The sequence below is a fragment of the Protomyctophum bolini genome, assembly GCF_963924005.1.
Source record: "Protomyctophum bolini genome assembly, chromosome: 7".
Taxonomy (NCBI): domain Eukaryota; kingdom Metazoa; phylum Chordata; class Actinopteri; order Myctophiformes; family Myctophidae; genus Protomyctophum; species Protomyctophum bolini.
Window position 1 is genome coordinate 19102565 of NC_137868.1, and position 27286 is coordinate 19129850.

At 42.6% G+C, this 27286-nt stretch overlaps 2 protein-coding genes across 7 annotated transcripts in view; both read left to right on the top strand.

The window, feature by feature from the left end:
- Positions 1–310: 310 nt before the first annotated feature.
- popdc1 (popeye domain cAMP effector 1) lies at positions 311–12528 on the top strand. 3 transcript variants are annotated; one of them, XM_080769131.1, is made up of 9 exons: positions 311–450; positions 1162–1484; positions 3152–3276; positions 5486–5673; positions 5984–6092; positions 6772–6939; positions 8240–8381; positions 9721–9768; positions 11034–11164. In XM_080769131.1, exons 2-8 carry the CDS (start codon positions 1223–1225, stop codon positions 9747–9749), a joined length of 1023 nt encoding a protein of 340 aa, XP_080625257.1. In that variant the 5' UTR covers positions 311–450; positions 1162–1222; the 3' UTR covers positions 9750–9768; positions 11034–11164. The 3 variants fall into 3 exon arrangements, with proteins under 3 accessions (XP_080625257.1, XP_080625255.1, XP_080625256.1); XM_080769129.1 differs by lacking the exon at positions 9721–9768 and having other exon boundaries at positions 11034–12528; XM_080769130.1 differs by lacking the exon at positions 9721–9768 and having other exon boundaries at positions 346–450; positions 1203–1484; positions 11034–12528.
- A 667-nt stretch (positions 12529–13195) lies between these two features.
- The window catches only part of hace1 (HECT domain and ankyrin repeat containing E3 ubiquitin protein ligase 1), a 35915-nt gene continuing 21824 nt past the window's right edge, over positions 13196–27286 (top strand). For 2 of the 4 annotated variants that reach the window (XR_013964346.1, XM_080767826.1), the window contains exons 1-12: positions 13196–13553; positions 14496–14550; positions 15128–15217; positions 16320–16424; positions 17357–17432; positions 18072–18203; positions 19212–19294; positions 19952–20048; positions 20923–21024; positions 24025–24131; positions 24569–24722; positions 26797–26883. Coding sequence is in view for 3 of the 4 variants with exons in the window: in XM_080767826.1 (XP_080623952.1) it covers positions 13463–13553; positions 14496–14550; positions 15128–15217; positions 16320–16424; positions 17357–17432; positions 18072–18203; positions 19212–19294; positions 19952–20048; positions 20923–21024; positions 24025–24131; positions 24569–24722; positions 26797–26883 (1179 nt within the window). In the remaining variant the exon portion in view is untranslated. The remainder of the gene's footprint in view (positions 13554–14495; positions 14551–15127; positions 15218–16319; positions 16425–17356; positions 17433–18071; positions 18204–19211; positions 19295–19951; positions 20049–20922; positions 21025–24024; positions 24132–24568; positions 24723–26796; positions 26884–27286) is intronic. The other 2 variants (XM_080767827.1, XM_080767828.1) reach the window with 2 other exon arrangements.

The following is a 27286-nucleotide window of genomic DNA, read 5'->3' on the forward strand; positions in this document are numbered from 1 at the left end:
GAGAACCATATGGGTGAGAAGTTTCCGACACAATTTAGGCCACTAGTAAAATCCCCAGTGTTCATTTAACTCCAGAGGGTCGACAAAGTGGAACCAAAACCAAAGTTATTTACAAACAACCTCGCGTCACCAGACTTTCCTCAGTCAACTCAGTAGTACAGTAGCCTATTTTACGGAGTTGTTTTTTTACTACACCCTGCTGGAGTGCTTAGGCATTGCAGATGCGGGGCTTCTCGTGGCCCCCTCGACTCTTGCCCATTTTAGTCAATGCCTGTCAGCTCGCTGGAATGCGCGTCTCACACTGTGCAGCCCTCCTGCTCGCACAGACACGAGCGTGCATTTAGACCGGACGCTACGAGCTCATCTCCATTCTCTTTATTGAAGTCTACTCAAGTCGTTCCCGTTTGCCGCAAGGATTTATATTATATCGCCTGCTCTGCTGCTGAAAGGGTAAGTTTAAATCTCCATTTTCTCTCGGTATAGTTTGATGGAAGTTAGAAAGTTATTGGGTCCCTCGAATAAATACCACTCCTGTAGGCCTATAATATACCACCGCTATTTGTTTTAACAAGCAAAGCCCACTCTCTCTGCTGTCAAATTTGATCTAGGCTACTACTGCAACAACAACCCAACCGAAGACCAGCATTTGTATTGCAGAAGACGAAGACACCAAATGTATTTCGTTGCTATAGCTCAGGCCTAACTATGGTTTAATTGTTTTAGCAAATATTTTGATATTAGGCTAAATTAAATTAACATAGGTTTCCACGTGCAAGCCATATACGTGTGACGGTGTGACAGCGACACACACGCACGCACGCACACACACACACACACACACACACACACACACACACACACAACACACACACACACGCACACACACACACACACACACACACACACACACACACACACACACACACACACACACACACACACACACACACACACACACACACACATATATATTGAGGCTATCACAAACAACATTCAGTTGCAAAAATAAACATAGCCTACATTTTACGAGTTAGGCCTATACAATTGCAAGCCCAAAATGGTCTTGAAATAGCAATTCGATAATAATTAGCATATGAGCTATAGCCTATTTTTTTTTAAAGTAGCTAAATAATTAGGGCAAAGCTGTTTCTCTTCATGCAGGCACGCAGAGAAACGCTGTCCTTCCATCTTGTCTGTTGAAGGTGACTGCCACAGTGACAGGATGTCTGCTTCCCCGGAGATCTCCACCATGTTCTTCAGCACCCTGGCTCCACTGCGCTCAGCCATGTCAGCGGTACCTGGTGGTGGTGGTGGTGGTGGAGGCCTGGGGGGTCTGGATCCCATGAACGCCACCTCCTGCGAGGAGTGGGAGGATGCCCACCACCTCCTCTTCCACCTGGGGAACCTGTCCCTGTTGCTGGCTCTGATCATCCCCACCACCGTGGCCCTGCACATGATCCTGCTGCGCCTCCTGCTGTTGACAGGTCAGTCCACAGTGCCACCTGCTGATGGCATTCCACTACTGATTGGGAATTATAGGACGGCCGATATTAGTGGCCGCCGGTTACTATGGAATTCTAAATTTATCACTGCAGCCACTTGATGTGCCACTGAGCCCCATAGCGCTCAACCTACTTCAACAAGCCAATGACATTGGCAAGCCTATATTGAAGGTCCTTGTTACTATTAGGACGTTATACTATTACAGAATCCTTTACTTCAAGGACTTTTCTTTTATTAATTATTAAGGGACCAAGCCCGAAGCGACTTCTTGGTATTTGTCTGTTTATTTCTTCCTCTTCTTCTGCCAATAATAGCAGTTCTGGCTTAACCGTGCAGTCGGTTTTCGAAACTTAGCAATATGGTAAAGGGCTATGGCAAGTTTTGAAGACACAAAGCCCACAACATTTGGCCTAAGGGTGGCGCTATAGCACTCAATTGAAAATGCTACCTTTGAACAGGCATAGCTCATGAACCGTTTCACTGTCAGCAATAAATCGTTGATAGACATGAGTCTCCTCATGCCAAACAACTTTCGTGTTCAGAATTTTGACCTCTGATCAGAAAATATCTCTAGAAAAATATATAGATACCGTACATGAAAACGTTTGTCTGTCAGATCATAGACCTTGCATAGTACAATGAGTTGGGGAAAAACATGCGATGGGGAGCCAGTGGAGTGAACGTAAGGTTCGTGGCCAGGGTGGGTGTGAGGTTCGTTGCTTATTGCCTTCCTGCTTGGTCCCGTCTTATCGCTGCTTGCAGCTATATTTATGTTTTTCTTTGTCGTTGAAAGAAAGGCTACATCATTGATTAGACATAAGAGCACAGTGATAGAGTTGAGAATGCACGCACGCATGTATGCATGCGTGCACGCACACACACACACACACACACACACACACACACACACACACACACACACACACACACACACACACACACACACACACACACACACACACACACACACACACACACACACACATCTGACAAACGTATGACACATTTTATAAACAATGCAGATGCTGTGGTTAGTTGTTCACATACTGTAGGGCGTAGGGCCGTAGCGTAGGCCTATGTTTTGAGTATTTAGATTTGTTTTGTCTCAAACATAATGTTCAGAATGTCATTGAGATTGCTTGTTGTTTAGACAGAAGCTAAGTTTGATGTTTACCTGGTATCCTAGTTTCTATGATGCACTAAATTGTTTTCATTGCGCCCCACTTATGGTACACTTCGCCCTGTTGTTTGTTGACTAGAGTTCATACCATTTATTCTGACCTCACACTTGTAAGTCGCTCTGGATAAGAACCTCTAAAATGCTTAAATTTAAATTGAAAATGCATTTCAGACAGTACAGTACAGTACAGTACAGTACAGTACAGTACAGTACAGTACAGTACAGTACAGTACAGTACAGTACAGTGCAGTACAGTAAAGTTGGTCGTGTCAAAGGTCAAGGACACACATTTTGACCTGAAGGCATTCAATTTATCCCCAGGCAGGTCCAATTGGTAAAAAATGTCAGTGCTTGTAAATACAGGGTAAGCAGGGTAAGCAGTATGTTACTGTGACTGTACATTGTATCCAAGTACTGCATAGTTGGAATTAGTCATCCTGTCTCAAAGCCTCTCCTTTGCTCTGACAGGGTGCTCTCTGTTTATCGCCTGGGCGGCACTGTACAGATGCAACCTGGATGTGATGGTGTGGAATGTCGTTTTCCTGGTGGTCAACTTCCTGCACCTCTTCTTCCTTGTGTACAAGCGCAGACCAGTGAGTTGTGCATTTTAATTATGTTATTGCTAAGTACGAACATATTCGTATCCCTCTAGGTACGTTGTCTGCTAAGTACGAACATGTTCGTACCTAAAACTTTATACCAAATATGAAACGGTTTAGCCGAAAATCTACTTTTAACATTTGCCCAGTTGCTAGACAGTAGACAACGCCTTTGTCACCCCCAGCACCAGGAGTTTCGCCCACAGCCCCCATAGAGCTCCAGTCAAAGTAGAATCTTCTATGCCTCGTATCTCTGAAACTACGAGTGCTGTCCGTGTTTTTGATCATCGAGTTTCGGATATTTGTAATTTTGTATCGCTCTCGACATGTTAATGTTTCTGGCGAAAGGTAAACAGCTAATATTAGCCGATCCTTACAATGGCGGTCTCCATGCCGGGAAAGCAGAAATGAAACTGCCTAAATATGGGGAATATGCCATGGCAGGGTTTAACTACCTTCAGCAGACAAATAGTAAATGTGAACGGATGGATATGGCTATTCATATCCATATCCATCCACAGAGCTCGTATCTTCCTTGTTTACTAATCAAAACCAGACCGGTTGAGCGGTGCATTTGGATGCATGGGCAGGCTCTCATTACCGCAGAGTCGGTTTTGTATTCATAGTAGTAGCCAAGTGTATCACCTAATTGGACGGCTCACCTTTGAGGGAGTTAGGGGGATTGTTATTTTACAACTCATTCTTTTTCCATGCCCGTCTGTGGAAGTAAGTAGCACACTGCCCCGGGGTCGGTCCTTCTTTACCTGAATGAGATGCGCAGATCTTTCAGTATGGCTGTTGCTAGGGTAATATCAGTAGGTAATGGGTGCTACCTAGAGCTGACAGAATGAGAGCAAAGCTGTTCATGAGATATAGGAGGCCCTTTACGAAATACGTAGTACCATTTACTCTACATAGTACATAGTGCTCTGTTGCATAATTACCAACACACCGAATGTGCACTGACAAGTAGGTTACCACCACCACATTCTTCACAACTGTCCACAATTCATTCAAGTAATAAAAAGGTCTGAAAGAATCTCTTAACCACATAACCACTTCTAAAGACATGCTTTGTTGCCCACGGTTCCCCCAGGGGTCTAAACTGCCTACTTGGTCTCCTCCTTTTTTCCTTCAGCACCAAAACTTAAAAACTTGCTGAGCAGAGCACAGATGCTCATTTTCAGCACTGCCATCATAGACAAACAAAGACACACCAAGTGGGGCTGGTAGCAGGGGAGGTACTCAATCTGAGTGCTAATGGATAAAAATGATGGAACATGTGTGCATCTGTTATACTGACCTGATGAAGATCCTGTGTGATCGAAACGTTGTCTGATAATAAAGTAATTCCTTTACCTGAAGCTGGTGTGCAGGCCCTACCTCCTTCCATGTTATGCCTTATTGGCACATCACCCACCGTCGATGTGCGTGTAAATAGGTATATGCTCTGAAGACATATACGTTAAAACCTGGGAGGTGCCTGGTATAACAACAGTCTTATACTGTTGATGGTCACTGGACAGCTCAGCTCCACTGGAGTAGCCTGGGTTTCAGTGCATTGCTCAAGGGAACTTCAGCTGTGTTGGGGGAGAGATACAGTAAGGGGAATTTACGGTCTGGGGAATTGAACCGGGAACAAGCACGTTTCTCTAACCTTTAGGCTGCCTCATATATGCTGTTTTCTGCAAATGTTTGCGTATTCTTAGCGAACAGGTGGAGCTGTTATGGCATGCATCCTGACTTCCCTATTCTGGGGCGAACATTTGTCAGTTACAAGCTCAGATTGAGCTTGTAGATCGGCTATTTTCTTGAAGAGATTTGCTGTAAACTCTACACCAAATCTCTCTACACTGTGTAGAGGAAAGAAATATCTGAGAAAGTGCAGAGCCAACCACAGTCAACCAAGTTGAAGTGGTTAAGCTTGAATTATACTTTGTTGTACAACGGTATAAAGATAACCAAAAATAGACTATTCGGCTCATTATGAGAGTCCCTCAAGGGTCTATACTTCCCCTCTTTTGTTTTTCTTTCCCAGAATGTTTGCTTATTTTTAATGAATGTTTGGCTATTGTGAAATTCCCATAATAGGGATACTAGGGACAGTGTGGTTAATAGGTCTAATCTATGTGAGAATTTATGCCTATAATGACATGCCCAAAAACAGGGGCGGCAGGGTTAATGTCCTCTGTTTGTCTGTCAGATTAAGATCGACAGGGAGCTGAGGTCGGTGTACAAGCGAATGTTTGAACCCCTCCACGTGCGAGAGGCCCTGTTCCAGAGGCTTACGGGCCAGTTTTGCACCATCCAGACCCTGAAGAAAGGTCAGGTGTACGCAGCCGAAGACAAGACCTCAGTTGATGAGCGGTTGAGCATTCTCCTCAAAGGGAAGTACGTATAGATCTGAGTCTCTGAAGTGTGTGTGTGTGTGTGTGTGTGTGTGTGTGTGTGCGCGTGTGTGTGTGTGTGTGTGTGTGTGTGTGTGTGTGTGTGTGTGTGTGTGTGTGTGTGTGTGTGTGTGTGTGTGTGTGTGTGTGTGTGTGTGCGCGTGCGTGTCTGTCTGTCTAAAAATCCCATAGACTTGCTGCTGTCTGATGTAATCTTCAAAAGCCAAAAAAGTGTTTTCAAATGAGGGGATCTTTGGCCTAATCTGGAAGTCCTTGAAATTCAAAGGCTGACATTATAATGTGTTGCGTTACAGGATGAAGGTGTCATACAGAGGCCATTTCCTTCACAACATCTATACCAATGCCTTCATCGACTCCCCAGAGTTCAGATCAACCGAGATGCACCGAGGAGAGAAGTTTCAGGTAACAGAAGGGTCGGATCGCATCAAAACAACAATCAGATAATGATCATTATTTTTTATTACACACATGCCAAAGCCCAAAAGCATAAAAAAGTACATAATGAGCAGAAAACTAAAGGACACTGTATAAGAGCAGGGGATCAAAAGCTATCCCATTAACCAGTAAGACGCGCAAACGCGGGAAGCGAACGCAGCTGAGACCCTGCAGATCATGTCTGTCTGCCTGTCTGTCTGTCTGTCTGTCTGTCTGTGTGTCTGTCCCGCTGTTACTGTATATGTGGACCTGGCCCCTTTTGTGCCCATATATGGAGCTGAGTGGACCTGGCCCCTTTTGTGCCCATATATGGAGCTGAGTGATTGCTGATGCAACACACTCCATATTTGGATAGCGGGACAGACACACACACAGACACACAGACACACAGACAGACAGACAGACAGACAGACAGACAGACAGACAGACAGACAGACAGACAGACATGATCTGCTAGGTCTCATAGTAAGTGCTCACTGCATTCGCAATCATTGAGATAAGCGAGGCAAAATAACAGGTGTTGTTTTTATTTTCTGCCCTTATGATGCCCGGGCTATGTTGTTTTCATATTCTCGTTGCTTTTGCTTTACTTATTTTTTTTTCTTTTTTTCGTCTTGACAACAACACTGTCACGGCTGATTGACAGGTGACCATTATGGCAGAGGAGAACTGCAAGTTCCTGTGTTGGTCCCGGGAGAGGCTAACCTACTTCCTGGAGTCAGACACGTTCCTGAATGAGGTGTTCAGGTATCTGATTGGCAAAGACATCACCAACAAACTGTACTCTCTCAACGACCCCACACTCAGCGACAAGGTAGGTTCAGCTTTGTGTTTGAGTAAATGCGAATATCACATTTAAAGCTCTATTATGTATTTATATTTTAGTGAATAACATTTTATTTTCCAATCTATAGAGTATGTAATACAATATAGCTCATACACAATTCTGGGTGGTTGCTTTTGGTCTCCCTGCTCTTCCATTGAGACATTTTGATCCTGTGTGATGCTGCTGCATAGAGTAATAAAAGGATAGAGACCGAACCGCAGCGTTAGCCCTCCCCCTCCCCCCCCCCGCTATTAATTTCAATAGAAGTTGCTCAGTGGCGTTTTGAAGCACCAGGAAGTACAATTATAACTCAATGGCTTGAGCGAGCGGAAGTTTAGCCTAGCCTAGCCCCGGACCTCAAATTTGAGGTCCGGGCTTACACACACGTATGTCCACCTCCATGAAAGTGCTGCAATTCCACATTTCGCCAGTAGGTAGTGGCAGCTTCAACGTTAGATAGCCTTACTGGGGGCTTGGTGTGATGTTGGACACGACCTTTGACACGATCCTGTTTCTGGTTTTGACAAAGAATGTCAGCACTTGCTCAGCAGACCTGGGTTCAAATCTGGGTAAAATAGTAAAGTTACTGTACATAGTGGAGCTTTAGTAATTATACATATAAAGTGCTTTTGTATATACTCAGATGCTTAATCCTTAAATGAATAGTTCCCCCCAAAAAATATCAAGTATCACGTATTTTCTTCGTTTTAAGATTCGGAATGTTACACAAACAAAATGTCTCCATGTATTCAACTCATCACGGGGTGAGTAAACAATCAAAACAGAAGTACTTTTTTGGGTTAAGTAGGCCTACTCCTTAGTTATACCCTGAGAGCATCTGGCCATTAGAAAATTAAGGAGATGAACAAAATTGGCACGGCATTAAAAATAAAAATTGTCTAAACTGATCATGGATTACTGTCGGGATGAGCAAAATTATGCTAACGATGATTGATGATGATGGTGTAAAAAAAATGTAAACATGCATCCATTAATGGACCCCTAAAAAAATCAACCGTAATTGGTTAATTTGTGTCAATTCACAAATCACGGCCTGGGCGGCTAGGGTAGCAGTCTGTGCACCTAGGCTACAATGTAGCCTGACAGCATGATGCAGGTTCGATTCCCGATCCTGACAACCTATGCTGCGCCCCATTTCCTGTCAGTCTACTATACATAAACTATCAAAAGAATATGAATAAAATAAAATAAAGAACAGCGTTACACTGTGTACACTGAGAAATTGTACTGTATGATATTCATGATGATGATGATGGCTACACCGCAGGCGGTGAAGAAGATGGACCGTCAGCCCAGCCTGTGCTCACAGCTGTCCATGATGCAGATGAGGAACAGCATGGCGAGCACCAGCGACACCGATGACGTCCTGAACCAGATCCTGCGTGGAGGCTCGGCCGGCTCCTCGCTCCGTAAGTGCCGTTGTGACTCGACTCGATGACAATCTCATTTTACACTTGCAGCCAATCTACAAGCTCACAACTGTCACACTGTGACGCGCTGTGAGCTTGTAGATCTGCTATTTTCAGAGCGCAACACAGAGCGCAATCAAACATAAAATGACTTGTCTTTTAGTTCTACTGGATCGCTTGTCCACTAGTCCCTCCTTAACATTTTTATTCGTTGACAAAATTGTCAATATATTTAGTCTTAGTTTTAGTCAGTAAAGCTTTGTATTTATTTCAGTTTTATTTTGTTTGTGTCAGTGAAAATAGGTAGTCGACAATTGTTTGTCAGCTAAATGAACACTGCTCCTGCAGCATACAAAAACATTTGATCTAGGGAAGATGAACCCTCCTGTTACCATTCTGCTACACTACACAGTAATCAATAATTAATTTGGTCTGAAAGTATACGAATATTTGGTTCTATTTGTACACTCTCAGACTTAAATTAACAATAATGATTCTGTATGACCTCGATCAGTGGGCCAAACCGAAGCAGTGCTACTTTGTGAAATAGCTGCTCATCTGTTTCATACTGTCATGAGAATTGCTGCCTGACCTTTTCAAAGCAATGTCCCATTCAAAAGTTCGCCTCATCATGTTCCTGTACCACCAAATGAATTCCAACACCCATCCAAGCTTTTGTGTACAATGTCTGAATACATTTACAGATGCATATAAGGTGTAAATGTGGTTTAGCTGAGGTTATTACCTAGAGAAGTCTTCCTACATGCTGACTTAGCCTCCCAGCTTTTGTGTCTTTAACATTTAGCTTTCATGCATATTCTAACCTGATGTCGATTGATTTCATTTCACAACATATCCCGGGTAATTTCTCATTGTCTTTACTCCAAAACATAAGAATAATTCAACCCCCCATCACAATCTTTCTTTACAATCATGGGCGTGCTTACACAGATGCCCAAGATGTGCAGTACATTAAAATCAGACTCCTTTGAGTGTTTCACTCCCTTGTTTGCCCATCGATCCCTCCTCTCTCCAGTGTGCGATAACCCTGCAACACCGATGACGTCCTGAACCATTTCGTTTCAGTACTTCAGAAATCCACAGCCCTGTGTGGAAACAATTGTGGCTCCTCCTAGCATATTGAATATCATGCAAAGCATAAAAGATAATACTTCTAAATGTATGAACAGCATTGTGGTACCCCATTTCGGTTGGTCCACGGGAGCAAAATTAGTTGTTTCCTAATGGGGTATACATTATCATTTTTTATTTTTTCCCGTATAGTTTGTGTCATCAAAGCCTTTTCACTGACACTGTTCCTCCTATATCCCTCCTCCAGCTATGACTCAGCTCACTCCCTCAGATTGAGCCATTCCCTGACAGGGGTGTAAGACCATTTATATTTTATCTCACTCCTACCTCGCCTCACACCTCAACACTCCATACCCCCTCCCCACATTATCCCCATAAAATTGACCCTTCCCACCTCCTCTCCCCTCACTACTGTATGCTACCTTAAAACTAGCTCAACGTAGAGCTTTTAACACCCTAAAAACTCTCTCTCTTCTCCCTGCTCTAAACTGAGTGCTCCTCCTGTAACCTGGTGTGCCATTTTAACATTTCAATTAAGTGCATCCTTTATTATGGCTGTTCATGTAGCACTCATTCAAAAGCGTGCTCTATATCTATACACTAGTTCAGAGCTCCATGTCACGTGTAAAGTGGAATGTGCATTTTAATGAGAAACTTTAAAGTGAAATACTTGAGACCGCTTTTACTCACAATGTGTCATACATATTGATCTAAACCACTTTCAGTGGGGTATTGCTGTTGAAGATGCCTTTTAGATCAGACTAATGGCTCCATTTAGGTCTGGTGCTGCTGCATTTTGTTGGGGGTGGGATTGCAGGAGCTATCAGTGAAAATTGCCTATCTGGAAACAGGACAAGCACTCAGAGAGCATTATTTTTTCTTCTACCATAGTATTCTTTTCCCTCATGTCTATACACCCCTCCGTAATCACATAGAATGCACCCTGGAATCAATGTGTGACTATTCTTGCGTCTTTCATATACCATTGTAATAACCAGTGGTGGACTGGACAGTAACAGTTAGTACACTTACTTGAGTAGCTGTCCTTAAAGCCCAGTCCACATCTACAGAACTAGTTGCAACTTGCAACCAGTTGCAAGAAAATGCAGCGGTCTGGACTGACCAATTTCCGACTGGTGCCATTTGGGGATAATGGTGTCAAGGAGTTGAGTTGCAAAACATTTGTGTGAATTGGGCTTTACTTGAGTATTTGTAAAAATACTATTCACTCAAGTATTTTTTTCAAAGCATTCACTTTTAAATACTAAATAAGTATTTTTTTTTTTCTTAAAGCAAGTACAAATTTGACTGAGCAACTTTCACATGTAGTATAGTAATATTTAACCAGGAATATCTATACTTTTACTCGAGTGCATGGGTCCACCACTCGTAATAATAATAATAATGAGGTTTTGTCTGTTTGTGTTCTACTTTCTGACCTGTGACTTTTCCTCTTGTCTTGGAACCTGAATGGTGCATTTCTTTCTGTACATCCATGAATGTTAACCGGCTTTCAGAGAGTGGTTTAGAGCTGAGCACCACGTGTCTTCTCCTTTCTAGAAAAGTCCCCAAGCACAAAGGCCTCCTCCATGATGAAGCCCATAGAGGAAGGTATGGAGGATGATGTTTTTGAAGAAGACGAGTCTTCTTCTCCCTCAAATTCCAGAAAAAACACCCAGATATCAGCAGTGGACATGGATGAAGACGAGGAATGAAACCAGATCAACAGACAACATTACAAGGAAGATGGGGGAAAACGTCTTCACCCCTTGACCCTTGTAATCCTAGATAGTTACCAAACCGGGGTTACGTTTGTAAAAAAAACACAAAAAAAAAACTATTTAACCATTGTAGGCGGCCTGATGTAAGATGAAGTACATATACCCGGACATATATCTCAAAAATAATCTCTAATAGAAATAGCACACCAGGCCAGGGATGTGGTCAACATACATTTTTAACTTATTAAATTGTGATATTACCAAAACATAAATCAAATACTGCAGAAAGTATACACTTTCCAACAGGAAAAGCTTATATTTTATACAGCCTGAGGAGAAGACGGGAAATTTGCAGTACACACTGTAGCTCTTAGTACAGAAATGTTTTATAGTTCTAAAAAAACGTTTGGACCACTGTGGTAGCCTCGTGCAGCCAGCCGCCATCTGCCTTTGCATCAGGTCTTTGTCAGACCTGATGAAGAAAGTGTGCAAACCTCCCTTCTTCTCTTCATATATATGTACGTATTGTTGTTCAGCACCTGAAAAGGTTTTTGTTGGGATGTGTGAGTTTCCCTCTTTAATTCAGTCTGAGCAGAAAAGAAACATCCCCAATGGTGGAAAAAAACTAAAAGAATTACCATAGGGGGATATCAAATGCAGAGGCATGGACTTCCCCAATCCTCCCCAGCAAATCCAACCCTGGAAATCACTATCAGCTTGATATTTAATAATACGTTTATCGTTGCTGTTGCAGAAACCTCTAACCTCTTTTTTCGTGAAGTAACGCCCTGGCCTACTTGATCATACTACAGTAACACAAAAGCATCAAAAGTCGCAGATTCACAGGCTTGAAACATGGCACTAAGCATCACACTTTGAGCTTGTATACCTGCTACTTTTGCTTTTTTAGAATTTAAATGCTGAAAATTAACAGTTTTGTACATAGGTTTCTTTGTGAGACTTTTCTGGTAATGTAACATTCATCATCCTGTTCACTATTTCTTGTGATAGTGTGTTAAAGTGAACATCATATTTGGAAATTCCAGTTTTTAATAGGCCTGTAGTAGAACCTTAATGTCAGTGTCACTATAATGCTGCTCACAGCAAAAAAAGAAATCACTGTTCTTGAAGATTGTCTTCACATTTCCTTTCACTTATTCTGTGATATTTAAACAATGTGTTATTTTATTATTCTTATATACAAATCGTTTGTTGTGAAAATGTCTTTGTCCTGCTGCTCACCGCTGTTTCGTGTTTATCCATTTTAAATGGTGCATTATGATTTCACTGTTGCAACACATTCAATTAAACTTGAACAACCATGTATAACTGCACTCTGGCCTCGCCTTTGCTGAACACCTGGGAGACATGGAAAAATAAATCCGTCACAGGTGTTACCAAGTCTATGGAGGCTCTGTTCCATTTAGTGTAGCACAGTGGTTCTCAAATCTTTTTAATGTCAAGGAATTGCTTTTATCATGAGCATGAAGAGTAGAGTAGAGATAGAGTAGTATACATCCATGATGAGAACAACAACATTGTTAGAGGTAGACCGCCCTCTTGAGGCTATAACTACCCATGGTCTGGTGTGTGTGTGTGTGTGTGTGTGTGTGTGTGTGTGTATACTGTACAGATTAGCTAGAACAAAATCAGTGTGAGAAAGAGAAGGCGTGGTGGGGGAGGGACAGTATGAGTAATAATGAACAAAAACACGGAAGTTATCAAAGCCCTTCCTTTATTTACAGGCAGGCTGTTGAAATGTAGACTGCACGCGCACACAAACACACACACACACACACACACACGCAAACACACACACACACACACACACACACACACACACACAGTCACACGCACGCGCGCGCGCGCACACACACACACACACACACACACACACACACACACACACACGACCATGGAGGCATGCAGCTACAACAAGAAAATAAACTACATTACCCACGTGGCACTGCCCTTGGCTTTGACGTCACGAAAACAGGAAGAATGCAGCAGCAGCAGGCAGGAATATGACAGACCACTGAAATAAGGTGGGACACAGACATATACATACAGGAAAATCATGGCTCTTATAGTAGGAGAAGAAGACGAATCGGTTCCTCCTCGATGATCGCCACCACCAGTCAGATTATGATGGACGAAGCCCAAGAACAAGACACATAAACGCACACCAATCAGATCATATCATCATCATCCCCATCGATCGATAGGTGTGGTGTTGTCCCCTTTCCCCCTGGTTGGTTGTGTACACCTATGATGGAACGGGCGATGGAGCAGCTCAACGTACAACTCAGCCGACTGACGCGCTCCCTGCGCCGCGCCAGGACCGTGGAACTCCCCGAAGGTACAGACAGTAGTAGTAGTAGTAGTACAGTTCCATAACAGTCAGTCACTGGTGTGGAAAGGAGAACAGATCTACAGGACATAGCATCATCCATAAGACCAGGATACCATTGCGTAGTACGACGCTTGGGGCGAAAATAACATATACCTACTGTACTCTATCAACGCGTCGCAGGGCTTGTAGATCTGTTCTTTTTGAACCCCCATGCGATTGAAAGGTGCATCATCATGATGATAGCCATAGTATATCTGGGGCATTAATACCTATATAGCTATTTATATCACAACTGTACACTGTGCGATATTTGAGCACCATACTCTTCTATAGGAATGCAGGAATGACAATGTCCTATGTACAAGTGTACTATTATTCCATTGCTCACCAATCCACGCTAGCCCTAATAAAGAGTCAAGACTGTCATAAATTTCATAATGTATGTATTTTATATAATATAGAGTCTGTCTTCATGTCAGAATTGATAAAATACTCGATAGTCTTGATCCAAGGCTACATCAAAGCCTGATCAGCAAGTTAGTCTAGGAATTTAATAAAGCTGTATAATGTAACTTTTCTTTTGTGTGTGTAAAATGTTATTTTGGCTAATCTGTATGCTAACCTAGTATGTTAATATGCAATATAAATCATACAATTGCAGTGGTTGTATATTTGGTCTCCCTGCTCTTCTATTATTGACATTTTTATCTGGTGTCTCTGGTTTCACATGACCTTTGACACGATCCTTCCTGTTCCTGGTTTTTGATCTGAATGCCAAAATTACATTTCTCCCCTGAGCAAGCTTAGCAGCAGGCAGGCTCTATTGAGCCTAGCACTTCAGCACAGGTTCAAATCGAAGGGATGAACAGGAAGGTTTCATCAGTGCAGCTTTAATGTTAAAACAAAGTGTGGGCCCTTCACTCACACCCAATTCTCTCCCACTTTCAGACAATGAAACTGCTGTCTACACTCTTATGCCAATGGTGATGGCTGACCAGCACAGGTAAGACTGAGAGAACAGAAGAATCCTGTCGTCATGGCCCGATTGGTACGAGTGGCAGATTTTGCATGCCACTTCCTGTTAGGATGATGCACACACTTTGAGCACTAGTTCTGAAGCGCTTGGGTGGCGCAGTCGTAAAGTACCTGCCCACCAGCACGGAGGTCGTGGGTTCAAATCCACCGTGGTGCATCCGGCTATGTCGAGCGTCTTATACGGGGGAGGGAAGCGGGAAGGGGGACGGGCAGTGTGATAATTGTCACCTGTCAGCAGGGAGTCATTGGTAGGTGTGTTTTTAGCCAAAAAGTGTGAATGTAAGCATGTTATTTTTTTCCACCAACCATATTTGTGTGTGTGTGTGCGTGTGCGTGTGCGTGCGTGTGTGCATGCATGAGTGTGAAGAGTCTCTGCTACATTAGGTTGGAGGCGATCCAAATGTGTGTAACAGAACATTATGTCCCACCACTGAATAGCACAAACTCCAATGATCCAAGGATTGCATTTGATGTGTGGGACTTGAGCATAATAATGAGACATCACATTCTGTAACATTAACTTTGTGCTTTTCTGGCCCTTCAAGGTCAGTTTCCGAGTTGCTGCTGAACTCCAAGTTTGACGTGAACTACGCCTTTGGGCGGGTGAAGAGAAGTCTGCTACACATCGCTGCCAAGTAACTCATTCAGTCTATTCTTAGAATCCAGCTGTTCCATATCACCACAGTGGTTTTATGCCTTTTGGACCAATTTACTGTAAAACCACTATAAATATTATACAGTATTGTACAAATATTTGAGTAAGGAACTATTGCCGTTCACTGAGGATTTTACTGTGTATTGAACTCGGATTAAAGTGTTATTAAGCTGAAACATAGTCCTTCACCTCAATCACGTGTGTGCGTGATGTGTGCGCGAGGAGATTTTGGATATTCGATGACTACACACCATGGGAGCCACCGGAGGCTAACGATTGATGCTAAAAACAGTAAATAAAATACTATTCATTCTGAATTAAATTACATTAAACAAACCCAAGATTTCTCGTGTTGGCAAAGGAGGTTGCAAGCACGATTAAATAAAAAGTTTACATTTTGTTAAATTGAGATAGTTTGTTTGTTTATGTGGAACAATTGCCGTCCACACGCAGTAAGCATGGATTTCAGTAATTTGTATTCCATAGAAGCCAGCATGCTGTGGTAGCATGTTGCTCAGCAAAAATAGCCAATCCACAAGCTCTCACTGTGTCTGTGACACACTGGTTATTTTGTAGATCTGGTTATTTATATATTTATATTCTTAAACTATCAGTATGATTGGAAGCATTTTCCATAAAACCCTAATGGTTTCAGATATTTCATAAAACAAAGGTTAAAAGCCTCAATCTTTGATGTCTTCACCTGGTTGGATGTAGAACAGCAGGAACATAAACATCATCATTTCTACATAAGAACCGTCACTAGTGTGGTCACTGTGGTGGGAGGGGGCTCCTGTCACACTGTTTCACATAATAGGACTTGGCCATTCAGATAATTTTTTTCTTCAGCTGTGAGATTTTATTTTGCTTTAATCCAAGTAGAGAAAAAAGAATCCCGCACACTGTCTTCACTTGAGTTTAGATTTATTGAGCAACGTTTCGGTCGCCAGACCTTCATCAGGCATCATGATGCCTGATGAAGGTTATCCGACGCACCTGTCCATTGTAGGTGTGCAGAAGTACTTTTTCTTTTAGCTTTAATCCAAGTAAAATTACCCAGTTTTTTTTTACCTTGTGTACAGCTGTGGGTCAGTGGAGTGCCTGGTGTTGCTGCTGAAGAGAGGAGCCAATCCCAACTACCAGGATATATCAGGCTGCACCCCGCTGCACCTCGCTGCCAGGAACGGGTAGGGACCACTTGCTACACGGCCATTACCACAGTGCCGTGTCCGTGTGCCGAGAGAGGGAGAGAGATGTTAGTTCAGGAACAAACCTCTGCAGATCTTCATCTTACATCCATGTGGCACATTTTCGTTATCACAACAGCTGATTTGATGGTATTTCCTTTTAAACAGATTTTCTCTAAATTTCCTCAAGTTGTTGACCACAGTTCAACAATGTTTCTCCACACTAAGCATCTCTTTATTTTGAAAGCCCGCCATCTGAATAACATGCCATCGCTGTTGGGTGTAAAGAAAAATAGTGACATTTTCTTCCCGTCAGTAATAATATTTACGTGCAAGCAATAGTCATTGCAGTCATCGAAAAAGTATTGTCAGCTGCTCCCACTGTTTGTGCAAATATTGGACCTGCAGTCAGACAGATATTTTGTGAAGCCACAAGGAAATTGGGATTTCCTGAAAGTTCATATAATAGCCTGTTGTGGCGCTGTCATTGGGCCCAAAAAACCCCATAGCCCCATAGAAGTCCATGTATTTGGGCCCAACTTCACCTAGACTGTATTACCTTAATAAACATGGTCATGAATACTTTTTGCTTCCAGTCACTAGTTTAAAGTCTCATTTCTAATGTCATAATATTCTTTTTGGAAAATTATGGTCCCATTTATAAAAATAATTACCATAAAGTCGCGCATGTTCTGAGGGGCGTGGCTACCGTTACAGTCTATGAACGGGATCCCCCACCCACTCGAGTCAAAATAAAAACCAACGAAGAAGAAGGGGGGAAGTCCCGCTGGGCCCAAACGGATCTAGAAAGATGGCGACTTCCATTGCAAGGACTGACAGGCTTCATTGTTCATGTTAGACTCTGGGAACGCTTTGTCCATATTTCTTGCTCTAATTGTAGGCCTCTTACTTATTACTTGTGCCCCCTACAGACAGAAGAAGTGCATGGGCAGGCTGCTGGAATTTAACGCTGACGTTAACATCTGCAACAATGAGGGACTGACTGCTGTGAGTAATATGAGTATCCTGTATACTTTTCCCTGTGGGTTGATGTCACATTGTCACACCTTATTGTCTCCTTGTGGGGCCCACTGACTGGGGTTTGCTGTTGTCATCATGAGAGTCATCATTGCACATGGAAACCCTCAGGACAGGACACGTGAGCATTAAGCGCATGGATGCTGCTTGCCACTCACACCGATCACACAAACTGCCCTGGGTGGGAAGAAATGGCTTTTCTGTGTGTATGCTCTGAGAAATGCATTGTATAAGATGACCACATGTCCTGGTTTGACCAGGTTTGTCAAGAACAGCTTTCCGGGTGCTTTTATTGTTGGGTTTGGTTCGTTTGTAGTCAAATTCCAGTCATTTAGCGCAGTGGTTCCCACAAGTTTCAGGTCGATACCCAAAACAAAGATTAGACGAAGATCACATTAGTGTTTAAAAAATGCTGAATTAAACTGATGTTTCAAAAATGTAAAAAAATAGCAGATTTATCCTGTGAGCGCTGTGAGGTTGTACATCTGCTATTTTTGAGAACCTCTGTTCCAAACCACTGTTCTAAATCCTAAACAGTTTTCTGAAAAAGCCACAGTTTTTTCACCAATCTAATATTGACTGTGTTTCTCCTCCTCCCCTGTACTGTAGATCCACTGGTTGGCAGTGAATGGAAGGACGGAGCTCCTTCATGACCTGGTGCAACATGTGACCAACGTGGACGTGGAGGACGCCATGGGGCAGACCGCCCTGCACGTGGCCTGTCAGAATGGACATAAGACTGTGAGCCCATTTGTAAAACATATACATAAACTAATTTCACTGCACCAACATGCATGGCTTAAAGATGGAGTGCTGTGATTTTTGTAAAAACCAAAAAAAGAGTTTGAATGTGTTTATGAGGTGACCGTACTTCATTGGTGTGGTCATTATGTGCAATGATGTCTTCCCTTTGTATTTAGGGTTTCTTCCTGGAGGCTGAAACCTTGACAGTCAAATGTGCCAATGAAAAAAACAGTGATATAGTGCCATCACAATATCATCCCCTCCCCTAACACCTGCCCCTTTATCCATCCACCAGGCAAACCAGGCATACTTAATGAACTGGTGTCCACATTTGAACAAATACTGTATACTTTTTTTGAAAAAGATCTTCCTCCTTATATAATAATAATACCTGATGATCATGTTTTAGGGTGGAAAACAATCACGGCACTCCATCTTTAAAGTTCTCAGTCGCCACGACTGATTAGAGTCATTTGGATTCCATAGAAGCCTTCTATGGAAGCATGTTGTGACACCGAATATAACGCTATTTTTTAAAACGTATTTACAGACAACCCTCCCCCGACCCCTGTTCTCTCCCCTCGCCATGCTCTTTTGGTATTTTCTTACCTTCTAAGTACTCATGCACTGCAAAGGACGTGTTTGGACGAGCAAACAGCACCATCTTGTGTAAAAACACAGGTATGGAGTCGCTGTCCCAAACTAAACGCGAGGCGATCGAAAAATCTGATGCTGATCTGCTTCCTGTTCATTTTTTTCACAGTTATTTCACAGTGTTTTTTGAGCAAGGCATGCTGTTTTCAAACGATTACTTGAGAACGCAAGCGTTCTTTTTCCCGTGAACGCAGCACACGTGTCCATGTCATGTGATTTGCCTGCACAGCCTTTGTTATCTACTGGTAGATCACAATCTACCTTTTGGGAGCTCCATGGTATAAACACAACCCAAATGTTGGTAGGGGAATAAAACAACTTAGTCTGTTTAATAACGTGTCCTCTCGGCAGACGGTGCTGTGCCTGCTAGACAGCGGAGCTGACATCAACAGGCCCAATGTGTCCGGAGCAACGCCTCTCTACTTCGCCTGCAGGTGAAGTTTGTGCGTCGCATAGCACTTCAGTGATGTCATCACCGACATGCTTTGTGACTCCCTTCTGTTCCTGTCTTTCACTGTCATTGTTGAGCATTGTTATTTCCTGCTCTCTAACCATTGCATTTGAACTGACCTGTACAGTGGTAGAAGAAGACGTTTTTTTTACTTGAGTAAAAGTATAATTACCACAATGTAGTTGCAAGTAAAAGTCCGGTATTCAAAATGTACTTGAGTAAAAAGAACAAAAATATTGGCATCAAATTATACTTAAAGTACCAAAAGTAAAAGTACTCATTATGCAGAATGGCCCATTTCACAAGTTCAATATGTATAAAACATAGCCAATAGCCAAAGTACAGTATCATATAGGGTTGAATTGGTTAATGGACGTTTTATAATAATATTCCAAATCTGCAAAGTAAATAATAATAGTTAAAGTTCAATTAATTGTGGAGTAAATGTACAATATTTGCCTCTGACATGTAGTGGAGTAGAAATACAAATATTGAAAATGGCTAATACTCAAGTGAAGAAAAAAACAGGTACAGTACAGTAGTTGAGTAAATGTAATTAGTTACTTTACACCACTGGCCCTGTGTTACAGTAGCTTGTTTTTATCAGCCCTTCCAATGACCTACTTGCATTGTTCCACAGTCACGGGCAGAGAGACACGGCCCAGATTCTACTGTCTCGAAGTGCAAAGTACCTTCCTGATAGGAACGGAGTCACTCCCCTGGATCTCTGTGTGCAAGTGAGCAGTGTTAATCTTGACCACACATTTTGATGTAGTTTTAGTCATAGTCTTTTGAATGCATTTTCATTTAGTTTCAGTCATATGAATATGTATCTGAAAGGTTTTAGTTTTAGTCGACTAAATATCATAGGATTTTAGTCTTTGACTAAATCTACAGTTGGTGTTTGTCGACGGATTTTTTTTTCGGCAGGCCTTGATGGCATCGTGATGCCTGATTTTACACTTGGTTGCATGCTCTTCTCCATTAGTCCCTCCTTAACATTTTAGTCTAGTTTTTATTTGTATATTGACAAAATTGTCAATATATTTAGTATTAGTTTTACTCTCTCTCATCATAGCTTAGTTCTTATTTTGTTTTACGTCAGTGACAAAATGTGGTCGATAGATAGCTGTCACGTCACATTAGCTGTCATGTTTTTTACTGCCTTCGACAATAATGACAATGCTCCATTCAATCTCCCAGTGGTTCATTGTGTTTGAACGTAACCATTTGGACCTGAGGCCGATTCTAAAAACTCCTTCTAATACCTAACCTGACGTTTCTGAAAACCTTCAAATTCTCATTCAACAAATTAAAAAAAGAATGATGTTGCTAAATGTACAGCAACAACTAATGAGTCACAGAGTATTCAAAGGTTTAACAATGTATAGGTTGCAAAGCCCAAACCACACCAATGATTTGCCATGCAACTCCTTGCAACATGCATCGATACTTGACCAGTCCCCTACCTGTTTCCCTCTTAGCTCAATGTCTTCGCTGAAAATAGCTGATCTACAAGCTCACAACGGGTTCTACTATTTTAGCTGAATGTTCACCCCAGAATAGGGACGCTTGGGGCTCATGTGGTTAATCTTGTGTGCTGGTGTTCAGGGGGGCTACGGAGAGACGTGTGAGATTCTCATCCAGCACCACGGCAGGCTGTTCGAGACCCTCATCCAGATGACGCAGAACGATGACATCAAAGAAAATATGGTACGATTTGTGCTTTTCACCTAATTTGAATTGAATATTGTATTTAACATTATAGTAGTTAAGTACAACAGTATGACTATTTTAAAATGTTGTTTCCATTATGGTCCTTTTGAACTTTCAACACTCAAACAACAGTGCAACAAACAACAATACAAAAAAATTATATGAGAATACAGTTTAGAACAATATCATATATCAATAACAAAAGGGAATACAAACATGTGGAGGATGGCTGTGCAGCGTGTGCACTAATCTACACTTAAAATAAGCGAATTCATGCGCTGGGGTGGATTCGAACCCACAGAGGTTGTGGGTTAGAATCATAGAATCATCCGGCATTGTCGAGCGTCTATCTAGATCAGGGGTTCTCTGTGTTTTTGGCTGTGGACCCCCTCGCGACCCCCGCCCCCCTCCCCACCACCAATACAAACTGACTACAAAAATAACCTTAATAATATAAAAATATATCATAAATGAATACTGAAACCAGATATAATCATTAAGGAAAGTTTATGCATGTACTATACTAGAATTTCGCCCGGCTTCGCCGGGCTCATCCCAGTGTCGTTGCAGCGCAATATGGGAAGAAGGAATTTGCAGGAGTTGACAGAGTCCACTTCATGTTTCAGCTGTGTTTTTAAACTCAGCTGTGTGCCCTGCACACAGCGCACACTCGCAATTGCAGCTGGAGGGCGACGCGACACACACACACACACACACACACACACACACACACACACACACACACACACACACAGAGAGAGAGCGATGTGTGGATAAATCAGAGATTTGGGAAATGTGTTCTGAATGGGCCTGAATATATGTGTGTAGGCTGCAACAATGATTTCATAAAGTGTAGTTTAGTTTTGAACAGGCAACTAATGTAGTGATACACACACACACACACACACACACACACAGAGCGATGTGTGGATAAATGACTGAGATTTGGGAAATGCGCACGCAAGCACATAATGCACGGCGTTACAGGATGATATAGGTCACCCTTTTTGGTGTGACACACACGGCTTCCACATTTCGCTTCATACTGGGTGAAAGTGTCCTTCCAAAAATTTTATTTTCGCTCGAAATTGTTATTCACAATGACATTGAGTTGAGGTGTTGTTTTTTGGGTAATTGTTGCATAAGCGCTATTTCGCACAGGAGTCCCGTGAGGCGGGCAATGTCCCTCCCCTCCCCTGTGTCTGAAGCAGCTAGCATGGAAGCTATATGGAACCTTTCCCTCCGAGTGCACACAACCATGCCGTTATCCACGCGTCCATCCGATAGCTTTTAATGTAAATGTGCCATCCACTGAGCAAAAGCGATATAAGCGCCTTATTCATTCACACACACACACACACACACACACACACACACACACACACATGCACGCACGCACACACACGGTCGCCTGCAGACCCAGCTCCCAGCGAGTGCTGCTGCTGCAAGCAGTGAGTGTAGAGTAGGCGTGGCGCAGCATTAGAAGGGCGCAGCAAATACGACATTGAGGGGTAGAAACCATCCCGGGCGCGTGGTTCATGTAACATGTGTGTCACTGTGAAAGACTGGCCCCATTAAGTGAACGTAGACTGTGTGTGTGTGTGTATATATACACTCCGTCGGTAATTCCCTGTAGGCTATACCCACATATTGGTAGCCTATCTCAATATTGGCGTGACGCATTTCACGTGAATAATGTTGTGTGCGCGCGTGCGGAGAAATAGAGTTATTTAATGAGTCGCATGTTGGTGTGTGTGTGTGTGTGTGTGTGTGTGTGTGTGTGTGTGTGTGTGTGTGTGTGTGCGCTCTGGCAAGTGGCAGCCTGTCATCAAATGCTGCTAACGTTAGCATGTGTGCTATCAGGCAAAAGCTGAGATAGATATGAAACTACTACTGGGGAAAAGGTCATACAAAACACAACACCTAAATTCGGAATGTTATTGTGACCTATTGAGCACAAACAGACCATCATGATGTGCTTGCTGGACCTATAATTAATTTATTTGCATAAAATGTCCACTGTAAATGAAAAGCAAGATGGCTGCGACAGATTGTGAGCGCGACGGACTACGGAGCCCAGGAGGAACAGAGCTGGTGACGTAAGAGGCAGGGTGTTGCCAGGTTTGCGAATTGTAAGCGAGTTGTAGTGTATGTAAGTAGCGTGGTTTAAAGGGCTTGTTTGTGGGCTTGTTGGGCTTGTTTTTGACCGTGTTGGGGCAGCAGTGATTCCGTGTTCCGTGTAGGAAAACCTCATAAAAGTAATATATGCCGAGTAAATAAGACACTTGAACGGCTAAAAAATAGGCTATGTCAGTTCGGGGAGCGTGCCGAATTTATTTTGCATATAGAGATGTGTGGTGAAAGTGTGGTTCGGTCGGAGATAGAGCACAAAGAATGAGTATGGGTACCACTTTTCACTTGTATAGTAGATAAACTCTTCGTTTCCATTTTCCAGCCATTCAGTTACAAAAAAAAGGGGGACCCCTCAAAATAATTTGGCAACCCCCCCTAGGGGTCGCGACCCACGGTTTGAGAACCCCTGATCTAGATTGTTGACGAACCGCTTGGACCGTATATGGGGGATGGAAGCCGGGCAGAGAGGGTGATGTTTGTATTCCTACGGGCTGGGGGGCAGCACGACAGCACCTGTCAGCAGGGAGTGTTGGGGTGGGAGGAGTATAGGACGAAGGCTCTATGTCCTCCCAGTGGGGGCTCCTCATTGGCAGGTGGATGCAACAGCAGTGACACTGTGTGTGTGTGTGTGTGTGTGTGTGTGTGTGTGTGTGTGTGTGTGTGTGTGTGTGTGTGTGTGTGTGTGTGTGTGTGTGTGTGTGTGTGTGTGTGTGTGTGTGTGTGTGTGTGTGTGTGTGTGTGTGTGCGTGTGTGTGTGTGTGTGGGGGAGGAAATAATTTGCAGAACGACCAAAAATGTATGATAATGAAGTGTTTTTGTTTTTTGTGTGTGCGTGCGTGTCTGTGTGTGTGTGTGTGTGTGTAGCTCAGGCAGGTCATGGAGCATGTGTCCCAGCAGAGTGACGGTCATTACCAGAGGATACTGACCAGTCTGGCTGAAGTGGCCACCACCAACGGACACAAACTCCTCAGGTAAAGCCTGTTGTCAGTATGCTTTTATTGTCATCGTCAAATTAGGAATATTAATAACGACCCTCACCACCCTAAGCTGTGCCCCGTCATTGGATCTCATGACATTCACTCACAAGGTGTCACTGCAAATGGCTAAACAGCATCACTTCCTAATCGTTTCATAGTATTATAGACACAACGGGGTGACGCATGCACACACACACACACACACACACACACACACACACACACACACACACACACACACAAATATGCACTCTACAATCTTGCGATGCATTGTGAGCTTGAAGATCAGTATTTTCAGCAAAAGGATTTGGTGTAGAGGGAAAAAAGTATAGACTGGGGGACCTCAGTCAACAAAGTATAGGTAGCGTCTAAATGGTTGTAACTTTTCTGTTTTTTGCTTGTTTGTTTGTTTTTCTTCTGGCATCCTCCAGTCTCTCCAGCAGCTATGAAGCTCAGATGAAGAGTCTGTTGAGGATTGTGCGCATATTCTGCCATGTTTTCCGCCTGGGTCCTTCCTCTCCCAACAACAACGGGAACGACATGGGGTACAACGGGAACAAAACTCAGCGCAGCCAAGTCTTTAAGGTTAGTAGGAGCTTACAGCAGGCTGTACTTATAGTATGATTATATGTTATACATAATGTTATAAGAACTTAGATATCGTCTCTCTCCGGCAGAAACCAGCTAACATTTTTTTCTCTCCCCATAAATCAATGCTATTGAACACCCTTTTCGTCTGTGTGTTGGTTAAACATATTGACCCAATGAAAAGCATTAAAAGTACTTCTGACAAAACCTTCTAACTCCATTAGACCCTCAAACTGTTTGCTAAAGGAGCTAACTCCCCTCTCCCCCTCTCATGCAAGTTAGTATCTGACAATTAATATATAAAGTCACATACCAACTTTGGTGAGGCAGTATTGCTGTTTTAAAAATATATTTTTCATTTCCTGAATTTTGGAGTTGGCTGGTTTCTGCCCGACAGCTGAGATGTGGATGTATGGCTTAACCACTTGGACCCCAGCATGCATAATTCTGCTGACAAGTACATAGCCAACTCGGTGTAGTTACTACTCTAGAGGGTTTCATTGGCTGAAGTGTGAAGCTTTTTGTGATCTTGAGGGATATTGAGCTGTAGGAGTTGACCCAATTAGTATTAATAATGATAAAACTTCATTCATATAGCACCTTTCAAAATTGCATTACAAAGTGCTTTACATATAGACAAACGGCAAAATAAGCAGTAGAACATTTTTCAATAAACAACAAAATATAGTAAGGGAAAGGGGAAAAAAATATTAATAGAGAATGGCAGTGAAGACCAATCTATAAAAGTGTGTTTTCAAAAGGGTTTTAAAAGAGGACACTGATTCAGCATGCTTGATCTCTAAGGGCAGTGTGTTCCAAAGTGTAGGCACTATTAGTAATTAGTAATTAGCAATTAGTACAGTTGATCTCTTTGCCTGCAATGTAGAGCAAGGATGTAAGAACTTAAGTATTTGAGGTGAGCCGGAGAATTGTATTTAAAAAGGAACTGATTGCCCTAGTTGGTCTCACACACCCTGTGTCACTGATGAAGTACATATTGGAATGCCACTGCGACACCACTAAATGCTCACCCCTTGTTCATCATACATATTCAATTAGCGTGCAATCACGGTAGACATCCACTAGAAATATTTTTAACATTGCACATGCACGAGGAACAACGTGACCTTGATTTCAACAGAAATCAAACGAGAGACGAGAATTTAACTTAAGTTCTTATTGCTGTTATGTTGTTGTTTTTTTCCTTTCTTTTTGGAGTAGGGCCTCGCTGCAAAACATTTGTTTTAACTTGCTTGGAATAAATGGCAGTCACAGATGGGTGCTGCTCGCCACAAAGGAGGACGTAATGAACACATCATTCATTACAGACAACTTATCTGCAACTACCCAAAATGTCCTGATTCGGTACAGATTACCCGCTGTACGCTATACCCCAAGCAGTGAATAACAACCCAATGCTAATTATGTAGGAACATACAGGTCTTGAGATATTAACCCATTAAGCATCTGTGCCATTTTTTATTTTTGAGGGGTGCTAGCTCCTCCTATGTCCAGCTTTGAGGGTATGTGTAAACACAAACATTGGAGACAAAAGTGTGTAAACGCAAACATTGAAGACAAATGTGACACAAATTGTGATTGGTCAGCATGAGATGATGTGTGATGAGTCTGACGTATGATGATAAGAGCGCCCCTCACTTTACACAGGTGTGATTTTAGCTCTATATTTAGCAACATTAGAATTTGAAATTTTGAATAGAATTTGGAACATTGGTTTAGAGTTCTCAAATTCTGCCCGAACCCGACCCCAACGTTTTCGGGCTGGGTCAGACCGAAAATGCATGGTAATTAGTCTGTTCTCGGGTTCCATGACAACAAAATAATAATCTGGGGTTCCTTGGCACAATACAAGTTTGAGAACTACCGATTTAGAAGGCATTTGTAGAACCAGCCTCAGGTCTTAATGGGTTAAAAAATATGTTAATCTCACCACACAGCTCACATAACAAGGCAAATAGTATCCAGCCTGTTGCTGGGATTTTGCTCGGCTCACCTTTGTCTTTCCAACTAAAAACAATGACAACAAGAAATCATTTCATTGGCGATGCAGATGCGTGCGAGACACCTGCATGCGCAGTCCGAGAGGGCACCAGAGAGGGACCACCAGAGTACTTGGAGCGATAATGATGCCCTAGATGTGAGTTGTATAAACTAGGTAACACGATTTATAGGAAGCTGATGATCTTGCAAAAACAACTGTCATCTTTTTGGTGTCAAATATATCAGCATCTATGGTGATTTGCAGAGTGACATCTCTGCACACTGTTAAGACACCTCAAGAGAGTTGGGTTTCATTTAAAAAACATATCCATCTAGCAGCACTGACTGTAAATCTAATGTGCAAGCAATTAAGATTCTTCTTCTTTTTTCCCCCTCTGGTGATGGTCAAATTGTGCTGTGCTGGGTGATGATTCTGTTAAAATGATTGCCGTTGTGAGGTTGTGAACAGAGATCTTATCTCCATGGGGGTGTGATTGTTTGACAACTTGATTTGCATGAATAGCTTAGTCAATGAGACACTAACCATCTGTGCGGAAGCG

What these genes read in the sequence shown, in the direction of transcription:
- popdc1 (XM_080769129.1), top strand. Translation starts at nt 1,223, where the DNA reads ATGTCTGCTTCCCCGGAGATCTCCACCATGTTCTTCAGCACCCTGGCT. An exon ending in AGCATTCTCCTCAAAGGGAA is followed by an intron (nt 5,674 to 5,983) that starts GTACGTATAGAT and finishes GTTGCGTTACAG; the next exon opens with GATGAAGGTGTCATACAGAG. An exon ending in CTCGGCCGGCTCCTCGCTCC is followed by an intron (nt 8,382 to 11,033) that starts GTAAGTGCCGTT and finishes TCTCCTTTCTAG; the next exon opens with AAAAGTCCCCAAGCACAAAG.